Source organism: Cygnus olor, chromosome 1, assembly GCF_009769625.2.
Source record: "Cygnus olor isolate bCygOlo1 chromosome 1, bCygOlo1.pri.v2, whole genome shotgun sequence".
In the NCBI taxonomy this organism is placed as follows: Eukaryota; Metazoa; Chordata; class Aves; order Anseriformes; family Anatidae; genus Cygnus; species Cygnus olor.
The window spans coordinates 200,067,963-200,091,838 of NC_049169.1; the positions used below are offsets into that span (position 1 = coordinate 200,067,963).

Here is a 23,876-nt window from a genome sequence, read left to right on the forward strand (position 1 = left end):
TTTAATTAATATATACCTGCCTACTACTGAGCAGCAATGTGAGACTGTGGGGAATTATCTGTCACCAGATGTCTCAAAGGATGTTTTTTTTAAACAGTTCGAACAGAAGTTATAGTAATTTGATGCAGAAATTATTAGAGATGTTCTTTGATTCATTATGCAAGAGAGAGTTACAATGATCCCTTCTGGCCTTATATCTAGTTTTATCATAGTTTTAAAAATAATGGCTTATAATAGTTGAAAAAATAGTTTCACAATTACCATAGTTACAGAAATCTAAGCACCAGGCTCTTCAGAGCGAAAATAAAGTGCTAACAAATCATGGTTGTTGACAATAGTGACTTCCTCCTTAAGTCTATGAACAAAAGGGAACTGCTTCATTCATTCAATCCTATACACCTACCTGCATATTAGCAATTTAATTTTTGGCCCCAGGCTTTCATTGGGAGACCCCTGAAACTGTTTTTTGTCACAGAACCTGTCAATGGAGCCAGCATCTTTTGTTGGTGTTTTGTTAGTAAGTCCTGCTGAAAAAGAGAAAAAAAAAGATGTGAATTGCAGTTATAACAAAGGGGACAATGGACAATATTGTGCTCCTAAACATGTGGAAGAAATTGGGAGGGAAAAAGGAGTTGCCTAGCATGTCTTCCTTTATATTTCATATAAGACATAAACAAAAACTGTATTTCTTGGTCTCTAAGGAGGGCAGAAATCTAGCAACACTCATTGCTGTTCTGGCTCTCGCCCAAACAAGGTTTGAAGAAGGAGGAAAGCTGTTAGATCAGCATCTCAGCTGTACCTCCTCAAGATATTAATACCTCAGAAAGCAGCATACACTAGGGTTGCCCCTGGGGTATCAGAGCAAGTATAAGCTCTGTGTAAGAGGAGAGAGGAGCACAAACCTTCAAGCCAAAGGAGGCAGTTAAGCTGGTCTAGTTTTGCATAAAACAGGCAATGATGATCTCTTCTTTTTAGGTTAGAATTGAGGAGACATTTCTTCTCAGAAAGAGCAGTCAGGCATGGGAACAGGTTCCCCAGGGAAGTGGTGGCGTAACCGTCCCTGGGGGTGTTCAAGGAAATGTTAGACATGGTGCTTAGGGACATGGTTTAGTGGGTGACATTGGTGGTAGGGTGATGGTTGGACCAGATGATCTTGATGGTCTTTTCCAACCTTAATGATTCTATGATTCTTATCAGGACATGAGCCTAGATTTCAGTTCTAGCAACCTTTTGTCAGGCAGCACTGATGGAGTGGCTCAATTCCGAGTGCCAGGCTCTTTTATGTATGAGACACGCTTCACGTTTCTTTTTCATGCAGTAAATCAGGCTTTAAGCTGTTGGTATTAATCAAGAACAGAGAGAGGCCCATGTTGATCTCACAGCCATCCCTTATCTCCTCTGAGAAATGGATAGGAGCTCTGGACTGTGGGATGCCAACTGGACCACCCTAGACTGAATATCCCCAAGTAAACACATAGGGTTCATGAAGGAACATGTCTCAGCATCCAGGCTATAACTTAGCTCAGAAGTTGCTTTCAAGTCTTAAAAACTGGCAGTAGTAGAGAATCCATCTTGTCCAATAATAAGTTATTGCAGCAGTTAGTTACCCTCAATCACAGGGACAGGTGTTGGCTCCTGGGAGATGGTGCCCCGTAGGCCTGTCTTGCCTCGAGGAAAAATCTTCTACATCCACAGTTTGTAAGAACCACAAGTCCTTTAGCACAGCCAGACAGCCAGCAGCTGGAAAACATTGTTAGCGGCTGCAGAGCAGCAATGGCCAGTGATATTAGCTGCCAAATCCATTCTGAGTGTTGCCTAATCAGCTAGCTGAGGCTGCTCACGAGCAGAATTGGAGACGAAAGTAGGTAAGTCCTAACGCAAAGGATGCTTGAATAGAAGATTTGTACAGAGTTATTGCATGGGGAGGATAAATTGGGTGATATTCAGAGTTTCTGGTGGTTGTTTTTTAATGGAAAAAATTTTGCGGGTTATAGATTTGACAGAAAATTACTAGTGTAAGTATCTGCACTTGAAGTGAGACATTACATGTACAGAGTGAGGTGCCTAGCAATGCTTTTCCCTTAGTATCATGAATGTAATGACATTTTTGCTCCCCTCAAAGCAATAGCAGAAGCTGTAATATAGTCACCGACTGGAAGGAGAAGATACCCCATTTGCTTTAGAGCCTAATGGCTTTCATGTAGCACTTTGCTTTATGACTTAATTATCCATTGCTGTCAAGGTATCCGTAGTACAAGGTTTAAATTAAGTGTGTGCATGGTAAAAACTCATTTAGAACCAAACTCTGCAAGGAGCTTTCTTCGCTCCTCTGGGATCCTGTGGCAGGCAAAATTGCTGCATGCTCAAAAAAAAAAAAAAGAAAAAAAAAAAAGAACAATACGAGTAGGGTCAGTGCTCCTACCCCAACTCCAGTTTATCAGTTTGAGATTGTAAGCTGTCCTACAACCTGTACAGCATAAGTGTTCTATGTGTCCTGTGTGGTTCAGAAAATACTCAAGTTTCTAAAGCCAACTGTCTCAGCACTCACCGGACTGGGCTCTTGCTTACCTCTGTATGGTGCCTCACGATGTTACCTAGTGATATTATACCTTTGTATTTCCCTTCACTGTTACTGTATCTTTAAGGCATAAGATACCCTTAAAATGTATTAATGTTGGTGATTTCTAAGATGGGAATGTTTAAGATAAAATTACTTCCTCTTTTAGATAAATCACCATAAAAGACTGAATCTCTTAACCATACTGCTATCCCATTGCTAAACCAATTCTGAAATCCTTTAAAAATAGTAAATTGTCCTTTTTGCCTGTATAACTGAATCTTCTTGAACAGTATTTGAAATGCGTCCATTTATTTCTAGGGTTTTCTGCAAAATAAGTATTTGCATCCCTACAAAAACCTCAACAGACTTTGAAAGCTATTTGTAGTTTATTTTTTTGTGCCATAGTATGCCATTTTAACTGGGATGAGGCAAATCGTGAAACTTGTGAAAGCATCATAAACCTTCGATTCTGGGTATTTGGACACTGTGAAGATGAAACTTTGTGACCTTAATATACCAAGAGTATCTCCTGCCATTGCAAAGTTTTCAAAAGAAGCAGTTCTAGGATTTCAGCTTATCACTGCATCAGCAAGAGTTTGAAGTGTGTTGGAGAGATACCCCTCACTTTGCTCAAATCTACAAAACTGGCATTTCATTCAAGCTGGTATAACATAAAATATGGGATAGTTGTGAACCGAACTCGAGCTTTCCATAAAATTTGAGTATAATCTGCAAGAAAGACTACAAAGTATCCCAGTCTGTTAGGTAAGGTGTTTCAGTAGGAAACTGAGTGGCTGTGCCAGCGTTTCTGAGTGGAAAGGGCAGGCACTGCTGTCCAGAAGGATCTCAGAAGATCTGTAGTGTAAAAGTCACTGGTTACATATTTTGGTTATGTTCAAGTGAAATGCTATACAGCTTTCCCTTCAGAAAGAGCAAACTTTCTCTGAAGGACAATCACTACACGCCAGCTTCTCTGTCAGCCCTGTTTTGTTTCAAGGAGAGGACATGAAATTTTGCTTCAGCTCACATAAGTCAAACCTGCTGGTGAACCTAAGAAAAAGAAAAAAAGCTCTGTAATTAGAGTTTGATGTCTGAGCGGCTTGGAAGGGAGCAGAGTGATGTTGAATATCTTGGATGTTGTGTCTGAGCGAGAGGAGGGTGGGAGGGGAGGAGAGCAGGGAGGAGGGAAAGGCAGATGCAGCTTTCTGTTTTGCACACAGTCCACACGTTACATGGAGAAAGACACCTTAATTCAAATGAACAGGTTTACCTTATGGGATCAGCAGAGCAGAATTTAATGAGCTTGTTCAGCTTTATAACACTCTAATTGTAATGAGAGCCTCTGGGCACTTCGGTGACAGGCAAGTGATGCTGGTATTGACTGACAACTTGAGCTCCTTCTGTCCTTTGTTGGGGAGGAGGGTTTAAGGAATGTCTGGCTAATTTATTTGCTGATCGCTGTGTTCCCAGGAGAAAACAGGCTTAGTTTGGTGTCTTCAAGGCTTCTTTGGCCCATGGTGCCATTAGCATGCACTTGAGCATCTCATTCCAAGCTGTAACTGCAGCAGAAGGGCTGTCCCCTGGGGCTCAGTCCCTGCTTCCCTCTTTCAGAGTCAGCAGAAGCAGCGCTCCTGAGGTGGGGAACTCTCCTAGCTTTCACTGCCCCATCCTCAGCAGCACTTTGCTGCCTGAATGCTTTTTTTTTTTTAACTCTATGCATTTCACATTCGTATTACTAGGTGAAAGGATCTAGCTTTGAAGAGGTTTTGATGATTAACTTTTCTTTTTCTTGGTGCAGAATTGCACGATAGTTAAGGAATCCATGCTAAGGAATTGGTGCAAATGGTGTTTTTAAAAAATTGGGCTGGCTTTCTGAAGTCATTTGATAGCAAAACAGAGCAGGTTGGCTGCAAGCAACTCTAAAGAGCATCACTGGAGTTTAAGAAAACCATTTATCTCTTTGTTGCCTATGCCAGCTATACCTGGTCAGATGAACCCCCCTCCCTGTATTAACTTTGTCTGTTGTTAATTATTTGACCCTGCACTGAAATTCTGGCACCAGCGAATAACATCTGGACCACATGGAAATATTATGGCAATTAAGAGACAATTAAATTTGACTTGTTTCCCTGTTCCATCCATCTTATGATGTCCAAGGAGAAGACTCATGCTTGAAATATTCAGTGTGTGTGTAAATATTAAAAGTGTGTCTTGACTTTGCTGAGGCTGGGATCTGTTTTTCTCTGCCCTGAAATTTCCTTGGAGGATGAAAATTCAAGGGACATTGCACCATAAAACCTACTCACAGAAAAAAAAAATCAAAAATGTTTCTAAATTATGTATGGTTTCATTATCGTTAGGTCATCGGTGGTAAAAAAAGCCCTGTTCAGTCAAGTATTTGAACACTGCCATCTAAGGTTAACCAAACTGATGAAATAGAATTAACAAGGAAATTACAGGGCCAGTGCCTTTATCTGCAGTCATCTTTACCCTCTCTTGTTTGGCTTGGCAAGAGTTCTCCAATGACAGGAAGCTATCACTTAGCCTTATTTAAAACGTGTGTCTGAGAGGTCTGCAGATAAAAGCCATCAGTTAGATGACAAAATAGAACAATGAATCTCTAGAAACACTCTAGTTGTCCTTCCTTCCCTTTTGTAGACTCATTAAATGCTGCCATCTGTATATTGATGGGGTTTATGACCACCATTATGAATGTATCCATGGGCCCCACAGCCTTTTAATGAAGGGATTGTTGCTTTGCTGTGTGTGAGAAATCTAATTATTCCTGTGTGACAGGTAGATGCTGTCAAACAGTGTCAAATTGACATGCCCAACTTCTCCTGAGGAAGGCATGGCAGAGAGCAGATTTGATCGTAGGTCTTTCAATCCCAGCACAGCACCTGAGCTGCTGCATTCATCCGTCCTCTTTGTGCTGGTGGTGAAGTTCTTGCTACAGGGCGAAGGGTACCTTTCCATTAGGGACCTTTGGGCACTTCTACAAGAAATACAGATAGTCACATCAGAAATGTGGTGTTTTAGCAAATGGGTGATGAATGAAACCATTAGGAAAAACAAATGCAGTTTCAGAATTTCAGAAAGGGACAACCAGAAAGTATTCACCTCTCAGCCCACTTTTTACTTTACAGTTTGTTAAAAGTACAGTTGTTGAAGGAAACCTTCAAGTAAATGGTATGTGGAACACCTAAAACTCTGCAGCTGATGGGTATAGAACGAGCTCTTGGAAAAATGAGGTTTGGTAGATGCACAGAACCCAGAGCATTGGTATTTCATCCACTGTGTACTGCCCATGTCCTGCTGTAGTTACTTGCAAATATAAGTACCATAGCAGGAGGACTAGTAAAAAGTAGGTAGCGTGAGTATAGTATAGACTATATAGTGTATATTTGCTTGATAGTATCGCTTTCAGCCCTGCAGAACTAAATCCCAGTGTCATAGAATTCAGTGTCATTTTTTCCACTTCTTTGTCCTGTAATCAGACTTTTTTTTTTTAAGAGAGAATTTAGCAAAGTATTGTCTAAACAAGAATTCTGCACAGTATATTCAAATGAAAAAAAGAAAAAATGAAAAAGTCAGCTGCTGGCAGGTGGCAACCAGTGAATAATTCTCACGCAGACAGTTTTAAATGGAGTGAGGTATCAAATATGCAGCAATTCATCTTGGGACCTGTTGTTTTCAATATATTAAGTAATGAGTGACAAGGAGGGAAATGTAAACATCAAGTTAATTAAATCCTCAGATGATATTGAGCCAGGGAGGATAGTATATTTCAGAGCAGATGGATTGAAGCTTCTAGGTGATTTGGGAAATTTCAGGGGTGAAAGAAAAGTAAGATGAGTCGAAATAAGCAGAAATTTCAGACAGTTCACCAAGAGACAATTTATCATAATTGAAGCAGAAATGGTGGCTTAGGGGAAAAAAAACATTAGGATCATATTTAGCACTTTATAACAGCCTTCTGTCTGCATGTATCAGAGTATTTAACCTATTAAATTAAGCTTTTGGAGTGGAAGTCTGAGAAACTGTTGCTACCTTGGTTCAGCAGAAGGAAGAGCATGGCTGAGGAATTGAATGACGTTCTGGAAAGGAGAGAGGGTCAGGGAGATGGAACTAAAAGGCAGGAGGACTTTTCTTCCTCTCAGACTGATCAAAACTGGCATTTGAGGTCAGGCCTGGGGCACCGTCTTGTGATCTGCATTTCACAATGACAAAGAACATGTCAGGGATCAGTGTAGCCAGCACGGAGCTGCAGGACACTGATTTTGTGCAAGAAGTCTCAAGTCAGATTTCCCGTGTGCCCCCGGAGCGACACGACAAGGCACACACGCTGTGGTTTCTCTGTGCATTCACAGAACAACTTCACGGTGCCTTACCAGTAGGAACTGGTATCGGGCCTACAGCAAAAGCCCCAGGGTGCCTTCGTCTTGGACCCTAAATCTGTGCCGGATGTGTTCTGTGGTGACATCCAGCCTCTGTTCTCCTCGCTGCCTTCTAGTCACTGTGCCTTATAGCAATGCTTTGCACCCAGTGGGTTGCAACCCTCAGGATATTTATGAAAAGTAAGGGTGGGAAAGGTTATGAGAGGAATTTTATATTTGAAGTGCCTGGTGTGAATTTAAACACTCATCCCCTCTCCATCTCTTGCAAAGTCTTCTGCTTGTCTGTCTTGTTCAGGGTCACCTATTCTCTTTCAGCTTCTTAAAGCTCACAGAAATGCTAAAAATAAGATTCTCTCTGTTATCATGGATATTCTTACAGTACACGGAAAGGGAAGAGCATGAAGGAATTTAAAAATTGAAGGGATTAAAAATGCTTTGTTTTGAATAACCTAAGAGGCCAGAGGGCTGTACAGAGTCATCTTTGTATGTCTAGAAAGGTAATAATAATGACACTACCACCTATGAATAATGATGCCATTATATAGAGCCTTGGCAGGACTGAAATTGGAGCACTGCAGACAATAATGGGCCATTCACTTTAAATACAGAACTCGAAGTAAGAAGTTGGAGCATATTCAGAGGAAAACAATGAAGAGGTCAAGATGTTCAGGGCTGGCTTGAGCTCATCTATGATGTAATGCAGTATATTCTCCGGTAGCTTGATAAGCTTCTGCTTGGGAATTTCTATGGACAATCATCTTTAGGCTTATTTTGACTTCAGAAATTCTTTCTCCAAACTGAGTGATCTCATCCTTAATCTGACATTTTACTGCAACTGTGTGTGGTTCCATCTAGCTTTCAGCAGGTGTTCTTTAGTTTACATTTTGGCTTTGCCAGTTTTCTCCAGCCCTTTCCAGATAAGAGGCTGTCCGTCTAAGGAAATGAACTTCTCTGACCATCACTGAACATCTGGAAGCCACCTGGAGTTGCCTTCCTATTACCTTGCAGACTTCAGTTCTCAACCGTCAGGGCAATATTTGGAGAATTTCTTTGTGGGCTTCCTGACAGCTAAGTTCAAGCAGAGATGTTTTACAGACCCCCAAACCAGTGATTATTTGCTTCATATAGCTGCACTGAAGGAGACCTACTCCTATAGACACATTAACAGTCCTGTATAGGATGTGAGGCTCATGGAAAGCATTGTTCCTTAAAGAGTGTAGTTATGAGAGACATATCCTTGCAAAGAGAGTTTTCCGGAGAAAGTATGGGCTTGTGACTTGACTAAATTACTTTGCTTACCCAATGTACATGCAATGACAGAAAAGAGTCAGCAGTGGGACATGGCAGTTTTTTCTTGGGGTCTGTACATTCTAAGTAGCGTATTTCTGCTCATGTTTACTATATATTGAGGATCCCATTTTATTCCAGGATTGACTATTTCATTTAAATTGCAGGATTTGTTGTGTGATTTATCCTTTTTCTTCCCTTCTTGCCTTCTTCCCTTCTTCCTTTCTTCCTTTCTTCCTTTCTTCCTTTCTGCTTATTCCCACTTTTAATTCTTCATCTCTACTTAATGTAGTCCATGGCCAGAACAAGCTGCGTTTGGAATGGATTGTGCTGTTCCTGGTCTTTGTCTTCAGACAGATCTGCTACCAACTGTATCTGCCGGCACACCAGTCAGCTTCTTCTCTCCTCCCATTTTGTTTCTCCAGCTACCTAGCTAGGCTTTTAATTTCTGCACTTGTCGTCTTTGAAATTTGTCAGCAGGTGCCGACTTTTCTTTCCCCAGCCCCTAGGATGTATTGGAGCTTTTTGGGAAAAGCCTACTTGCAATGTGGATGTCTTGTTAGAGTGGTCTGCTGTTTCCCCCAGCCTACTACCAATAATGTATTTTGACCTTTGATACAATATGCTCCCCTCATATATATCTGTAAGTAAGCACAAAGCAGCTTCCATGGGGGGCTACTATGTCTTGTGTATATACTCTCAGGCCTTCTTGAAACTCCCATGTAAATATTTCAGTCTTTTCCTTTCTTTTTTTTTCTTTTGTAACTTAGCTTGAAAATACTTGAACAATGGCTGAGGGAACTGTGCTAGACCTCCAGTGCTGGCTAAAAGCCTCAAAAAGCATATGTAATATTTAGAGGTGTGAAAAACTTGAATCAGCATCTGACTCTGGCAGTACAGCTCCTTCAGTTGCTTTAGGTATTCCACAGTACCCTTGAGACACTGAGGCTGAAGACATTTCCACTGACACAGGGAAACGGGAAATCCCATCTTAGCAAGTATAATTTACTAAGGGAGGAAAAGGGCTCAGTGCTAATATCAGCACTTCGTGTGAGAAGGACGCATGCTGTCTGCTAGATGGCAACGCTGAGATGGCCACCAACGGCACCAGTACAGGCAAGAAAAAGCTTCCTCTAACTATTAAAAGACACAAAAGAGCAAATATGGAAGTTGACTACTTCAAAACAAAAATACCATGAAATGGGCAGATAACTCCTGTGGTGGCATTGAATAAGTTGGGAAGAAACCTGGCCACCACCATGTTCAACCTAGTTGTGGCTGTTGGTCCGAAGCAGCATCTATCACTTAATGATAAACTAAATTTTCAAAAGGCAAGTTTAAAACAGGTGGTACAGTCATTACAATTACTCTTCTTTTTATTTTACTTCATTAGCTGAGGCAGAATCGGTAGGAGACAAGTTTACAGAGGCGAGGCACCTCATAAAAGTTACCGTAATTGTTAACGAAGTAAGTAGAAAATTGGATTTCTTCTTATAATAAAATTAAATCGTGTGATCTTTAATCAAAGGAATACATTTTGGAAACATTTTATAAAAATGACAGTAAAAAGGCTGCCATGGAGAAGAATTAATGTAACATTAATTAAGAATATTGAACCAAGAATTTGGTACAGAAAGTACGTGTACTTCTTTGAGAGAACAAAGTTGTCTGAATACATAATTATACTTGATTGTAGTTCTCATAATGGTTTTACATACCTTTTTAATGAAGTAGGCGAATGGTCTAAACTGATGCTTCTCTCCTGTGATAGTCAGCAATGAGAAATACAGCCTGTCCATAAATATTTTTGGGAAATATTTAGACAATTTTATTCAGTTCTGAGGAAAAATAACTTGGTCTGAGAGAAGGCAGTATTAAATTGCAGTCTTAGAGTGCTATAGAAGTTCTGAAGAAGGAAGAGCCATACTTGCAAGGGTGTCCATCAGGAGTGTCTGTTTTCTGTTGTCTTCAGTGGAAGTGCCATCTCAGATGGAAATTCTTCTTCAATCATCCCTGGGCTCTTGAGGATATAATAAGCTGAAGAACAGGTGATTTCATTTTGTTTTACCTAACCAAGGAGAAATCAATGGTACTGAAATATTTAAATGCAATGGCTTAACTAGAACTTAAATAAAATAATGATAAATTGCCATGTTACTGTGAGAAGAAAATGTGGTGATTCAGTACTTTTTTAAGCCATCTACTTTGTTACAATTGGTTGTTACACCAACAGATAAAGGAAGCAACTGCTATGGAAGAGAGAAGGAAATTTCTACAAGCTCTAGTACATACTGTAATGTATGTAGTACGTACTGTAATGTATGTAGTACATGTTTGAAGTTGAAAAAAAAATGTGCAATCATAAATTAAACTCAAGATGTTTAAAAAAAGGAGATAAGGCCTAATGAAATCTGAATTAGAATGATAACACTGTGCAATCTCGTGCAAAATAGTATGTAAAGTTAATTGGACCCACTGGGTTTTACAAGCTTACTTGTCTGAGGGAGTGCTGTTTTCTGTAACGAAAACATCATCCTTCACAATGTCAGAAGAACACATGGGAACCTCTGATCTCACATGCCAGATGTCACATTTTGTTACACTTACAAGCCCTGAAAAGCCATAGTAGTTTTGGAAATCCATCCAAACCAAGGATGTCATACTTTGTTCAAGTGTTGGTTCTTCAGCTGTAAAAGGATGTTGGTACTAAAATGCTGTCAACAAGCACAAGCATTCGGGAAAAATAATGTCGGAGTATATGCTTATTAATTGAAGTTTAAATAATGACATGACTTCAAAAGATGAAGCAGCTGTCTGGATTTTTGCTGTAGAAAATGGTTGAAATTTTTGCATAGTAGTAAGTACAGTGTCTTTGAAAAGTAAAATTTGTTGTAACTAGGTTTTTACTAAAAACTGTGAACTGAGCCCTGGGTCCAAATTATGTTGGAACACTTCTGCAGTCCGTTTTGCTTTCTGCAAGCCTAGCATATGAAACATTTCCTCACATATAAGTTTCAGAATTGGATGGTTTCCAGTATTATTTATCAGTATTATTATTAGTGCCCTGAAGAACCGTGCGTCAGGAAGCCCTCCTGATAACGCCCAGCCACACAGCAGAGACTGCCCTGACCAAATCAACGCCAACTTGAAGAACAGGAGACAACAGATGGGTACCATCAGACAACAAAATTCAGGGAAACAATGAAACAGTACTGGGCCAGAACATAATTGAGCTGTGGCAAGCAAGTCAGCAGCCTGACTGCTGTAAACTTCTGGTTTATTGGTTTTTTAGATATTAGAGAAACCAGGAGAGGAACCGTAAGAAGGATTTTGAAGGGAGATAATGAAATAGCTCTGCAGATGTTTACAGAAATTTCCTCCCAGGCATGAAGGGCAGTGTGGGAGGAACATGAAGGCACTTGGAATATTTATTGCATGGGGGTGGGAGCTGGTGTTGTGGGCTATCAGAGGGAGGTGGTGGCATCCCTCTGGTGCATAAGACGGGAGAGGAGTTACAGCAGCAAGAGAGCACAAGGGGAGTTGAAGTGAGCAGAGAGTCAGTTCCTTGGAGGTCTGAGGCTGTATCCATCGTGGTGGTACTGAGCTGAGGTTTTGGTAGAGCAAGTTAAAGAGAAAAAATGTGAGAGGAGGGTTGTTTACTTGGTTTTATTTTGATTTTGGGGAACTTTATCCAAAATCTGTTGAATCCAAGGACATGGGCTCTTCATAGGGAATCACAGACGGGATTCAGCTCCAGCTGAAGATATGTAAATGCAGGTGTTTGTGTGCGAACTGGGTATCTGATGTCCAGTTATCTCCGTGGAGATTTTATGCCTGGCTTCAGGTGCCTCCAGCTAGGTGTCTGATGCCAGTTTAGTTCTGCCAGGCCTTCAGCAGCCATTCAGAGGGACACCGATCTCCAAGAACCTGTTGAATTGAGTCAGTACAATCAGTAGACATAGAGCAGCTCGTCGCACCCTGAATACATTAATCATCTGGGCTGCATCTCTTTTGACTGTATTGGGGACTTAGTATATCTTTATACAAAGATATCTACACTTGGGTCTTAGCAACAAACTGAATACTGCTCCATGGATATCAAATACACTGCTCAGTGAAATCTGTGCTCTGTGGACATTAGCAAGAGTTTTGCCACAGACTTCAGTCAGATGAGGACTTCCTTTCTGTGCTTTGTGCAGTACTTAGTATCCAGTCATTCTGTTCAGTTTGCAAATGCCGATGCTTCTTTAATTAAAATTTCCTACAAACTCTTGAATTAACTGCCCTATCCATCTGTTATTCCAGTAATATCCATGATAATGTCTTGCGGTAGCTCCCAAAGCTACAACGTAATACCAGCATTTACAGCTGAGCAGTGAAGTAGGAGGCAGGCACTAAGCTTTTCTAAGTCCAGCAGAGGTGTGGGCAGGTGTCTCCACACATCACTGTGCAGTTCCTGATGGAAGGTGACAAGTTGGGTCTCAAAAGCAGTGCAGCTGCCCCTGTCCCCAGAACAGTGTCCATTGATTTAGGGACAGCCACGTGTTACTGCAGTTGTATTGCCCAGTGCTGGAAAAATCCATCTTGGTGCTTTTTGGGGTACTTCTGTACTACTGTACTGTAGAATATGTGGGCTTTAAATAGGAAATACGTTCACCAGCCATCTATAAGATGCTTTTTAATACTGTGCTCTGCTGGTTTTTGTGATGCATTCTGTTTTGAAGGGCTTTTTTCTGTTTGTGAGCTGAGAAATTGTGCCAGAATAACTGGAAGCAGTCTAAAGACAAGAAATGAATACTTGCGAAAAGAACAACTCGCTATTTGAATAAGTTTGCCTGAAGGGGGAATTTCTAAACTTTTACTAAAATTCTATTCCCTTCCTTCATGTTAATTAAATTAAAGCTTGGGGGGAGACCATAATATAGTAGTGTGATATATCTGGGACATAACTCAAGAAACAAAACGACATCCTACTCCCCTTGGCTCATCTGTCTTTTTATTGAACGCTGTGCGATTTCATTTGCAATAATGAGCCACTTCTGTACAGAACTTTTCCTTTCTACCAGACGAAAGGAAGAGCGTGTTGACAGGAAGTGAAAGTTGCATAATCCCTGCAGAAGTCAATGGCTGAATCAGTGCTCTGTTCTTCACCGCGCTGCTTTATATGGCATCCGATTTTTTTCTTCCTCTGACTTGAAGAAGGATCAGTTCCTAACAGACCACCTCCATCAGGGCATCAGAGACACATTTCTTTTTGTTATAAATTATTCCCATAGCACGCTGGGGTTAAATAGCGTGTTTATGACATCCATTCAACAAAATCATCCAGGGAGATTATGTTATCCTTGGAATCAGTCTTTCCAAGTCTTGTAGAGTGGGCTAACGCAGTAGCAATATTTCTCCAGCTTTTTCCCTGTTTTTCTTTCTTGCGATTGGAAGTGGTGACTTCTGGCTGTTCTGTGCTGGGCCACATGCAGGCACAGCAGGAGGCCCTTGGCTCCTCTGACTGCATTTGCTGTCCAAACAACTGCGCCTCACTCCCTCAGAGGAAGAACCAGTGGGCAGATAAAAATATTTTGCAGGCCAGATTTGGCTAATGGGCCATGAACTGAAGCAGCCTAATCAAAATACATGTTTAATTGAAGCTTGTTTCTTGATTTCTGGCATGGAATAGGACACGTGCTTGTCTGGTTTGGAGGTTTTGCATGTTTCAACTTATGATCAAATCAGTGGTATTCAATGGCACTCAGACTTTCCAGGAATTGCTTAGTCCCATGTGAGAGCAGGCATACATACTTGAGATAGTCCTCAAGCAGGCTCAAGTGCAAGCCTGCTAAGTGGCACCCATACAAAGTATGACTATAGTCACATCAGCTGTGGACATTTCTGGGAAAATCTGCTTTGCTGGTTTGCTTTTGTTTTGTTTGCTTGTTCTCCCCCGAAATGTTGGCTTTGTCTGTATATCCTAATGAAAGTTAGTGCTTCATATGCAGAGTACAAGAGATTTCCCTCAGGCCTGTGCTTATGCCCTTAATACCATCGGGAGCAATTCTCCAGATTTCACCAGCTAGGCAGGATCTGGTTAGGGTAACATATGCATAGGAGGTATGCCAGGATTGGCAGTGGATTTCAGTTGCTGGTTTTGGTAATCCTGTACAGATTTTTCACCTTCTTGCCCATACAGATATCCCCAAATTAGATCTCTGTTGAGACACACATCTGAGACCCGTAACATTTGTGGACTTCTCTCAAAATGTCCCTGGACCACACACCTTTCTACGTTGGGTTTCTCTACATTGCCCCTGCTGCTTATTTAAATAAGAGATGCTCCTTTACCCCCTCAGTCAAATGACAATGCAGTGCTGAGGATATTTCTTAAAGCAGCTGCTGCTGCACTCTGCTCCAACAGTGGTCTCATATCATTAATGGAAAGTAAACCCTTTTTAAGCAAATGGGGAATAAAGTGTTATGTAACAGGAAGCATTTCATGAGAAGACACTTAAAATTCTGTTTATATTGTATGCACACATCCAGTTGAGTTTTTCCTGGTCCCATTATGCAAAAGAATTTATCTGTCCTAAGTAAGAGTGAATTTGTTTTTCATGTATTCTCACCATGGCGGTACTAACATACCTGATGTTGTAAAGGTTTGAGATTCCCCAAGATAACACAGTAGTGACTTCGGAATATAAAGACATAAATAAGTATAAGCGTATTTAGGTTGCAGATTGATTAGTTACGAATTTCAGTGATGCATTTTAACTATATACTATTGCCAAGAGTTCTGGTGCCTTCTGATGATAGGTATGGCTGGCCCTGTGTCTCTCCTTGTCTCTCCAGGTAGGACACCAAGACCCAAGAAAGGAGTTTGTAAGACAGAGCATAGATAGGGATAAGCCATTTATCTCCAGATCCATCAGAAAATAGGTAGTTAGCTATCTTAGGACAAGAAACTTTAGAAGAAGGAGCCTAACATAAAAGGCATTGAGATGTCAGTAATAGCAAAGGTCTGGAAGAAATTTCCCAGAGAGGACTATATTGGCTGAAGATAACCCAGACAAGATGTTGTCGTGACTGGTAAGATGCCAAGGGTCAGACCACAAAGCTAAAAGAAAGGGGATCAGGCTGTAAAATGTTAAATTATAGCTAAAAGCCATCCCTCAGTAGGAAAGAATCAGAGGTTGGAAGACATTGTCTGGGAAAAGAGACGCCTCTTCAGTGGTTAAGTCTCTGGCTGATGATATAAAGGAGAAGCCTATGTCCATTTATTAGGTGTACACTGTGCCTAGCTTAGTTGCATAATTGCACAAGTATGTATAAAAATGTATATGTTGGAGCTTTTTTCTGGAGTCATGCCAAAGGTTGATCTCAGACAGCCTTGCTGTGAGCAAATACTTTGTCACTGAGCTGCTGAACACAGCGCTGGTCCCACTGGTTACCTAAAATGTGATGATCCAGTAATTCACTCATACGCAGAATGAACCTTAATCGAATGTATTGTTCAATTTTTCTTCGTAATTATTTGTAAAGATTAATCTATTACTGTAGCCAGGAGATGCACTTGCTGTTACGTAGGTAGAATGGGGGTTATGGGAGTCTTAGTAGAAAAATTGCTGTCCATAAACTTTGTGTCTGTGGGTGGCCTTGGTCAGACTTTCAGCAGAGTAGTGAAGATTTGGAGGTCAAACCTGTGAAGATGTCTAAAGTCCCATTTTTAGGTTACAGTAAGCTGACCTTTCATCAGTCTCTGAAATACCCAAAATGGGTTCGAAATGGAACTCAGTCTCCTAAGAGATCTTTACAAACACGTAGACAAAACTGTTTTAAGAATGAGAGGCATGAGGCAAAGGGATACATCTCAGTGATTTTTTTTCCCCTCTTCAGATATATGTTTGGGATACATCACATTCCTGATATTCAAGAGATAAACCTTCTAGGCAGGGCTAGCCAAACTCTGTCTTCCTGCATATATATAATAACACTGAGTTGTTATTGTTTCCAGTGCAGCACTTTCTTTGTCCTCTAATACCAGACACAAAGGACAGTAATAATTTAGTCATTTACACTTCTTTGATTTAAAAAGGCTTGTCTAATCATGGAATGTGCCAGGAGATTTTATCTGACACAATTTTTTCATGCCACCTGTACATTGGTTTCTCTCCACAGTCATCCACATCAAGCTTTCAAGGACAAAGGTTTTCATATTTTGCATCCCAGGAGTAATAAAATATTGAAACAAATTCTTTGTAGAGTTTTAATTCCAATCCTCTTTGCCTTCCCTCTCTCCTTTGATTTTTGCAGCTTTCTCTAAAAGTGTTCTTTTTGCTTTTCTTGCAGACTGTATGTGGATGGACCTTTTGGAAGTCCCTTTGAGGAATCCCTGAACTATGAGGTCAGCCTCTGCGTGGCTGGTGGTATTGGAGTTACGCCATTCGCATCGGTACTCAACACACTGCTGTAAGTGAGCTCAAGCTTTTTAAAGCCATTTCTTCCCTACACCCTCCAATTTACCATAGTAGTGCATGTCAGAAGGGGTTTGAGAGTATTTCAAAACTTCTACTAGCATAACATAAGTGAATTTCCTTCAAGAGAGGTAAAGAACTGGGTTGTCCCCTGGAGAGCATAAATAATCTCATATAGGCTGTGTAACGCAGAGTTCTGGCAGAGTTGTGCCACTAATGTACATGAGCTGGGACATTTGCACTAGTGTTTATATCCTACCACTAGCCTCACCTGTGACTAATGTTTGCTGTAGTCACAGACCCTTCAGCTAGATTTGTCCTCCGGTCTCTGCTTAGAGGAGGCGGTGCACCACAGTGGTGTGTTTTTGAGATTCAGGAGGTCGTGACAGTCCTTCTGCTGGAAATGCAGGGCAACTGTACAGTTCTGTTTGAATTTTGTAGAAGTGTAAGCTTAGGGTTTTAAAGGAATGGGCTTGACTTGGATTCAGATAGTGTTTGGATGTTTGACTCTATTTGAAGTTTTAAAATTTTAAGTATGCCCTTTTCTGTACTTTTTTCTGCCCTTATTTTAAATTTAAACCTTTGAAATTCTGTTCAGACCGAAAGTTTCATCTATTTCTCTGTCACACTGGCAACATGCTTCCGCCAAATCTTACACTGTATGATGTAGGCTTGCTTTTATGATTGCTGCTGATTTTTATTGCTGGAGCATTGGCTAAGAGCTCCAGTCACAATTTAAGCACCCCTGTTTCATAGGCACTGTATAAACAGCCAACCAAAGCAGCAATCTTTCCCTGAAGTGTAGAAAGGCTAGCTGGCTTTGGGAAGGTTTTACAATGCACAGCTGAAGCATTTGTTCTAAGATGTAAATGCCAATGGCCAGCTCTAACTCCAAAGTGAAATTAAAACTTGGATTTTAAATGCCATCCACATTCTTCTGTCCTTGATCTGGGCTGGACCTGGCAATGCTGAGCACTTCAGAAAATTATCAGCCCCACCCGTCTCATAGTGCAGCCCTCAAAGACCATCTTGGGCTCTCTCATTTTCTTTTCCTATTAGCGTATTGATCATCTTCTCAAAGATACGAAGAATGTGAAACATGGGTACAATTTTTCTGAAAGCCTGTAGTCCAGATGGGTAAGCTGACCATTTTTCTTGGGATGGTTTGTCCCTGACAGCATTTAGCTAAAATGTCACAGATCATAATGACTGACCAACAGCAGTTAATGAGATGGCTGCCCCAGCCAGTGTGTTATTGCCATAAGAACTTGCACAGACATTGCCATAGAAGCTTAACATCCAAAAACTTTAGTAATCCACACTTTTGGTTAAAGCCATAAATTACTTCCAAGTAGCCAATCTCGTAAACGGGCTTTGTAGCCAATCTTCCTGTTGTGCACTGTAGCATTATGCAGGGGAATAATTCTGTGACTCAGGAAAAAAAGTCTCAGCCTGCTTTCATTCTCAGTATTTAAATATCTACAACGAATCACGAGTGTACTGGATGAGCTGCCTGTTGTGTTTGCCCTGGCTGAGAAGCAGAAATTGGCAGGTGTGAAAATGCAAACTTCTTACGATGCCAGCGCTGCAGAGCAGTGGGGCCAGTCCTGTTGTGTCAAGGACAGGCAGTTCTGGGGGAGATCAGAACCCTGTCGAGATGGAGAGGCATTTTGTTTCCGGCTCAATTATGTTCCTGTTGTATGAGCACAATTTAATTCCTGCCCCTGCCCTTGACTGCACTTAACTGTTGAACCCTGTGCCCTATTTTTAAGAAATCATGACTTACATTAACAAAAGCTAGTGGCTTGCAAGCTAGTGGCTTGCAACAGGAGGATCCTTAAATAGCAGCTTTTATTACGGGCAGTGGTAATATTTGGAAGCATGAAAAAAGTATTATGTGCATGTAGATTTGGTTATAATGGGAGACTGCACCTGGGAGATTGCACCTTTAGTGCAGAATATATCCTGCTGGAGGTAGATCCATGCATGTGTATCTGAGGTGAGATTTTAAATCTATGCTTGACTTGTTTCTTGAAATCTTGCCATCCAGCCTCTTTGTCCAGCTGCAGTGTTTCATCACCAGGAGTGGTGTTTTGTTACTGAGCTACAGCAATTCCATACAAAATTCCTTGCATTTTTCTCTTCTTCTTTTGTCCATTTTTATGGTGAAAGGCACTTATTTTCCTTGCTACTGCTTGTAGTTATCTTGTCACATCTGACCAGATTGTGACCCTTCCTAAGGGTTTGTCTTAGAGGCAGACAGAAGATGGAGGAAATCCTACTCTACAGGTCAACAGCTTACAAGTACAAAAGCTGGTCAGGACTTGAAAGACACTCTCCTCCCCAGTCTTAGTGCATTTTTTTTCTCTCTGTAAGGGAGGGATCACATAAAAGGTGAGTTCTCAGCCGCTACATGCGGCTGAAAATGTCTCTGCTCCTCATTCTTACGGTGGAAGTTAGTAGCATGGGGAGGTGAGACAGTGGTTGGAGCCATCCTTTATGTGTATTTGTTAGTGCAATACCCTGGCTGAGTATGCTGGCAACCTTATGGTTCGAATAATGCACAGTGAGTGTGGTGAGGTGTGTTATGAAGCTTTTCTGCTGGGGTTGGCTCCTGGGACTGGTATTTGAAGTTGCCATTCTATGGTCCTCTCCATCTGAACATTAATTTAGGAGGAGAAGGAGGAAACAATTTGTTCACTGGCCATTTCAGTGAGCAACACAAACAGCATTGGCTAACTAAGAAAAGACTTCCTGGATATTTTTGTTTGGTTTGAACTCATTAATCATCAGGATTTTTTTTTCACTTCTATTTTCTATTGCAGTTCGTTCCAATACTTCCTTTGTGCTATATTTGCATTTTGTTTGCATAAGAAATCTGACATAAGAGTCATGTTTTTCTAAACGAAATGTCAGAATCTGTCCATGACTGCATTTTACCCACCACCATTTTCAGAGGACTGTATTATATCTCACAGTTGCCTAACACAATGGAGCTCTGATTTGATTTGGTCTTTGTGACTCTGCTGCAGTATTAATTATAATCAACTAGAGCCTTTCACATATACTGGCAGAATTTAGTCCTGACATTATTGCATTTGTCAATATTTTCCTCTCATGGGTTGCTTTATAAACCTAATAAAGAATTGACATAATATGCTTAAACTTAGAATGTCTGCTTTGCTTTGAAATAAAAGTCTGATGATGATACATGAATCTATATTTGCAGCCCAGATCATCTATATAGTTGACAACTTCCTAATGCAGAAACAGGAGCTGTGAGGGGCGTTGGCTCTGCACTAGAGATTTAGTATTCCCAGGATCATCCTAATAGACCATGTTGGTCATTTCAGTGTCTGATCTATCATAGGATGAAGAACAACTTAGCAGTTGGCTTCTAATGGAAATTCACGTTTCCACTAATGAATACGAAGCAACTTAGTTAATGTAGCCTTTTTAAATGATAATTTTTAATTCCCCAAACATTTCATTTTCAAGTGACGGCTGGAAACGCTACAAGCTGAGAAGACTCTACTTCATTTGGGTGTGCAGGGATGTTGAATCTTTCCGCTGGTTTGCAGATTTGCTCTGTATGCTGCATGACAAGGTAACGGGTGTTGCGTGGAGGGATGCCAATAATGTAATAAATGCAGGCTATGTCCACACAACATAAGTGGCATGCAATAAGGACTACCAGCGAACTTCAGCTCTGCCTAGGCTACCTGGTCCAGCATCCATTTGTGCTTGGAGCTGCATAAGCCAGTTTATGTCTCACTGGTATTTCATTGCACAGTGTTGCTGGACAGTTATCTGTGAAATTTATGAGATGGAAAAGGAACATGCAGGTTGGGGAGTCTGAGTGGCCTTTTGCCTTTTGGCTCGTAGACAGATTAAGAAGGGAGGGGGTGTACAATTTCAGGTGGATTTTAAAAGGAATGTGGCCTTCTAAAATAATATTTTGCACACAGCATGATGTGCAACATTCCGTAGTGCACAAAGGGGTGCTATGTAAGCACATCTTCATTAAAAAACTTACTTCACTGATGCTGAAACCTGAGTCCATCAGGATAGTAGGCACAAGTGACTTTATACTTCCTTTAAAGAAGGGATATTATTTCACTAGGTGTTTTTATCATCCTCCCAGCTTTGGCAAGAGAATCGACCAGACTATATAAATATCCAGCTGTACCTCAGTCAAACAGATGGAATACAGGTATGTGGCTAAATGCTGTTTGTAAACCAAACTAGACCTTGGGGTAGCAGACAATGCAAACTGTCAGTCATATGCAAAAGAGAATTATTGCAGATGGTAAAAACAGGAAATGAGGCCGTAAACTCAAGGGATTGATTCATTGCTAGGGCAAGAGAGCAAGTCCATCCCCACCGCATAAAGGAATCTGGTCTAGTAGCCTTAACTTGATTATATGTGGGCAGAAATCCATATCTTCCTTTTCTAGGAAAGAGGTCCTTCCAGGCCAGGCCACAGACCAGACAGTTGGCAGGGTTTGATGGGAAATCTGCATCATTGCTGGGCTAAGAATCAAAAAAGAATAGTTGTAGCAGCGTGCAAGCTCAAATCTTCTTTTAAAACAAATATTTTGAGAGAAGCTAGCTATTTTTAAAAGCTCAGATTTTTTTTGTTTGCCTGAAATATCAAAAAAAGTTACAAAGTGCTTGATAGATGAGACTGTAAGTTAACTGTCAGTTGTCATACATTGTCAACCCCAAAACTGTGCTCATTCTTCAGCTCCTGGAATCTCCCATAGCTATTTATGCTTATGATCTTCATTTTACATTATTTAGCACATAAACCTGGGCCTGATTCTTTACCCAGCTGCATCTGGAAGCTTTACCATTCACTGCAGTGGGCCCGGGACCAAGCCTAACAACTACTACAAAATGTGAAATGCAGTGAGAAACCATGCCCAAAGGATTTTGATCTGCCTGGTATCAGGTAGAGAAGCGTAACATTCACAGCTCTGGTAGGAATGCTGTCCAGTAGTCTAGATGATGTGATAGCTACAGCAGTTATGAACAGTGCTCCACAGCTGTAATGCCTGGATGACATATGTCATTTTGAATGGTGTGCTTGAAAATATGTAATTGTGAACCTGCTGTGGTTAAAATTTTAATCTGGTTAGGTTAAAAATGAAACCTGAAGCAGGATCGCATTGCAATGACACAGCAAGATTGTAATGACAGCCAATTCAAAGCAAGTTTTCTGGTGCTGTGTATCAAGCAGCTACTGAATTTATTATTTAAGTCAACTTTAAGTCTTTTTTTAAAGTTACTTTTCTTTTGTGGCTGTTAAACAAAGCTGGCATGAACTACAAGGCTGATGATGATTTCTCAAAGGGGGTGTTAAACTCAACTCTCCATTGCCTTACAGCTTATGCGTTCACTGATGTCAGTCCAAGTGCTGATTGCTACCAAAATTAGGGCAGTTTCACTTTGTGCTCCCTTTGCTTGGGAGCAGTATGCTTTTGTGACAACAGGGAGTCAATCCCATCCTTCAGCAAATGCCTCTTGAATATAAAAGGCCAGAGGAAGATGAATTGGCCAAGGCTCTGTGTTTGCAGTGGTGTGAGCCATGTTTCAGATCGCTCCACAGCGGAAGGAATGTGGGATGCTAGAGAAGATGTGATTCCTCTCTGCCTTCCTGTTGTGTTAGGACACAAAAAACAAGGAAAGGTAATGCCCCTGCAGTGGAAGGGCATTTGACCTTATAAAATTGCTGGTGCATTAGCATTGCTGCAGTGGGTTGGGTTCCATCTGGGGACCAGTTTTGGCTGCTTTCTGCTGTTGAGGCAGCACAAAGCAGCTGGCAAACTACTCTCAGGGAGAAATGTAAGATTTCCCTTGTTACTTTTTCAGGCCTAGTCATCTTAGTAACTTGTACGAAGTCAAAAAAAAAAATTCTTCAGACAGAAATATGATTTTTGCATCAGCAGTGTTTCTTCCAGCTAAGCATTAAAGGCCAATGAGGGAATGAATAATAGGAGCGTAGTTATTGTTTTATGGCTTAAATAAATTGGTTTAAAAGTAATGGGGAGATTAATGAGCAGCTGCAAGAGGAACAATGTATAACGAACACCAAGGAGAGCCATTGAAAAAGGCAGTGAGCAGAGGTATTGATGTATGAAATGGCTGCAGTTTTAATCGCAACTGTCTTGATACTTGTGCTCGGGTTTTACACCTCAGCGATATGGTAAGTCAGGCAATGTCAGAAATGGGAGCCCTGGGTGATGTGAGGCAATCTGCAAATCAGGCAGCTTGCAGTTTTTTGTTTCTTGCAGAAAATAATTGGTGAAAAATATCAAGCCCTAAACTCGAGGCTTTTGATTGGACGACCCCGGTGGAAGCTTCTCTTCGATGAAATAGCAAAGTGTAACAGGCGGTGAGTACCGGTCTGCTGGAGGGTTGCCCCAGTTTGAAGGATGGAGATATTAGGTCTTTGCAGCTCTGTTTGTGTGAAAATGTTTTTTGAGTTCTGTCTTGGAGTCTAATGTTCAAGCTACTGATGTTGAAATTAGCTGGTATTTTGCTCTGAGAGATAGCCTGCACAAACTGAAACTTTTTTTAAAAAAAACTCAGCATAGTTCATCTTTTCATGCAGCTTAGGATGTTCAGTGACCCAGAAAATAAAAGTAATAGATTTTCATCTCACTGCACAGGGATTGCATATGTTTTTATCCATTGCAATATCTTGCTTGCAACATAGGCTGTTTCTATATATAAAGCTGCAGGTTTTTAAAATCACCGACTTTTCCTATAATTTTCCTATATATAATTCTCCTATATGATTTATAGTACTGAATTACAACAAATAAATTGCACAAGGAAGAATCTGGCTGTCCTATATTGTTTTTATTCAGAGGATATGTTGTCTTCGGAGATTCCTGGCACTTTTTTATTCTTTGTTAAGACCTGGCAGTGCCTTTTTACTGTGCTAGGCGAACATACTATGGTCTAAAACAAGAATGTTGTAAAACAGAAGACATGCAATTAGACTATGGAATGTCTTTTTCCAGATCCAGCTTTGTTGGTTGATTATGTTACACCCTACTGGCAGTTTCCTGACTCAAAAGCTGATCTGGTAGACAGGATTGTGTGAGTCTTCCCTAATCTGCTTCTGGCAAAGTCAGTAGGGTGGGAGCTGCAAGCCACCTG

At 40.8% G+C, this 23,876-nt stretch overlaps 1 protein-coding gene across 6 annotated transcripts in view; it reads left to right on the forward strand.

Moving 5' to 3' along the window:
- NOX4 (NADPH oxidase 4) overlaps positions 1 to 23,876 on the forward strand; it is a 110,448-nt gene that overhangs the window by 80,955 nt on the left and 5,617 nt on the right. For all 6 annotated transcript variants that reach the window (XM_040544285.1, XM_040544286.1, XM_040544284.1 and 3 more), the window contains 4 exons: positions 16,582 to 16,701; positions 20,205 to 20,313; positions 20,851 to 20,919; positions 23,003 to 23,103. In XM_040544285.1, the coding sequence (XP_040400219.1) occupies positions 16,582 to 16,701; positions 20,205 to 20,313; positions 20,851 to 20,919; positions 23,003 to 23,103 (399 nt within the window). The remainder of the gene's footprint in view (positions 1 to 16,581; positions 16,702 to 20,204; positions 20,314 to 20,850; positions 20,920 to 23,002; positions 23,104 to 23,876) is intronic.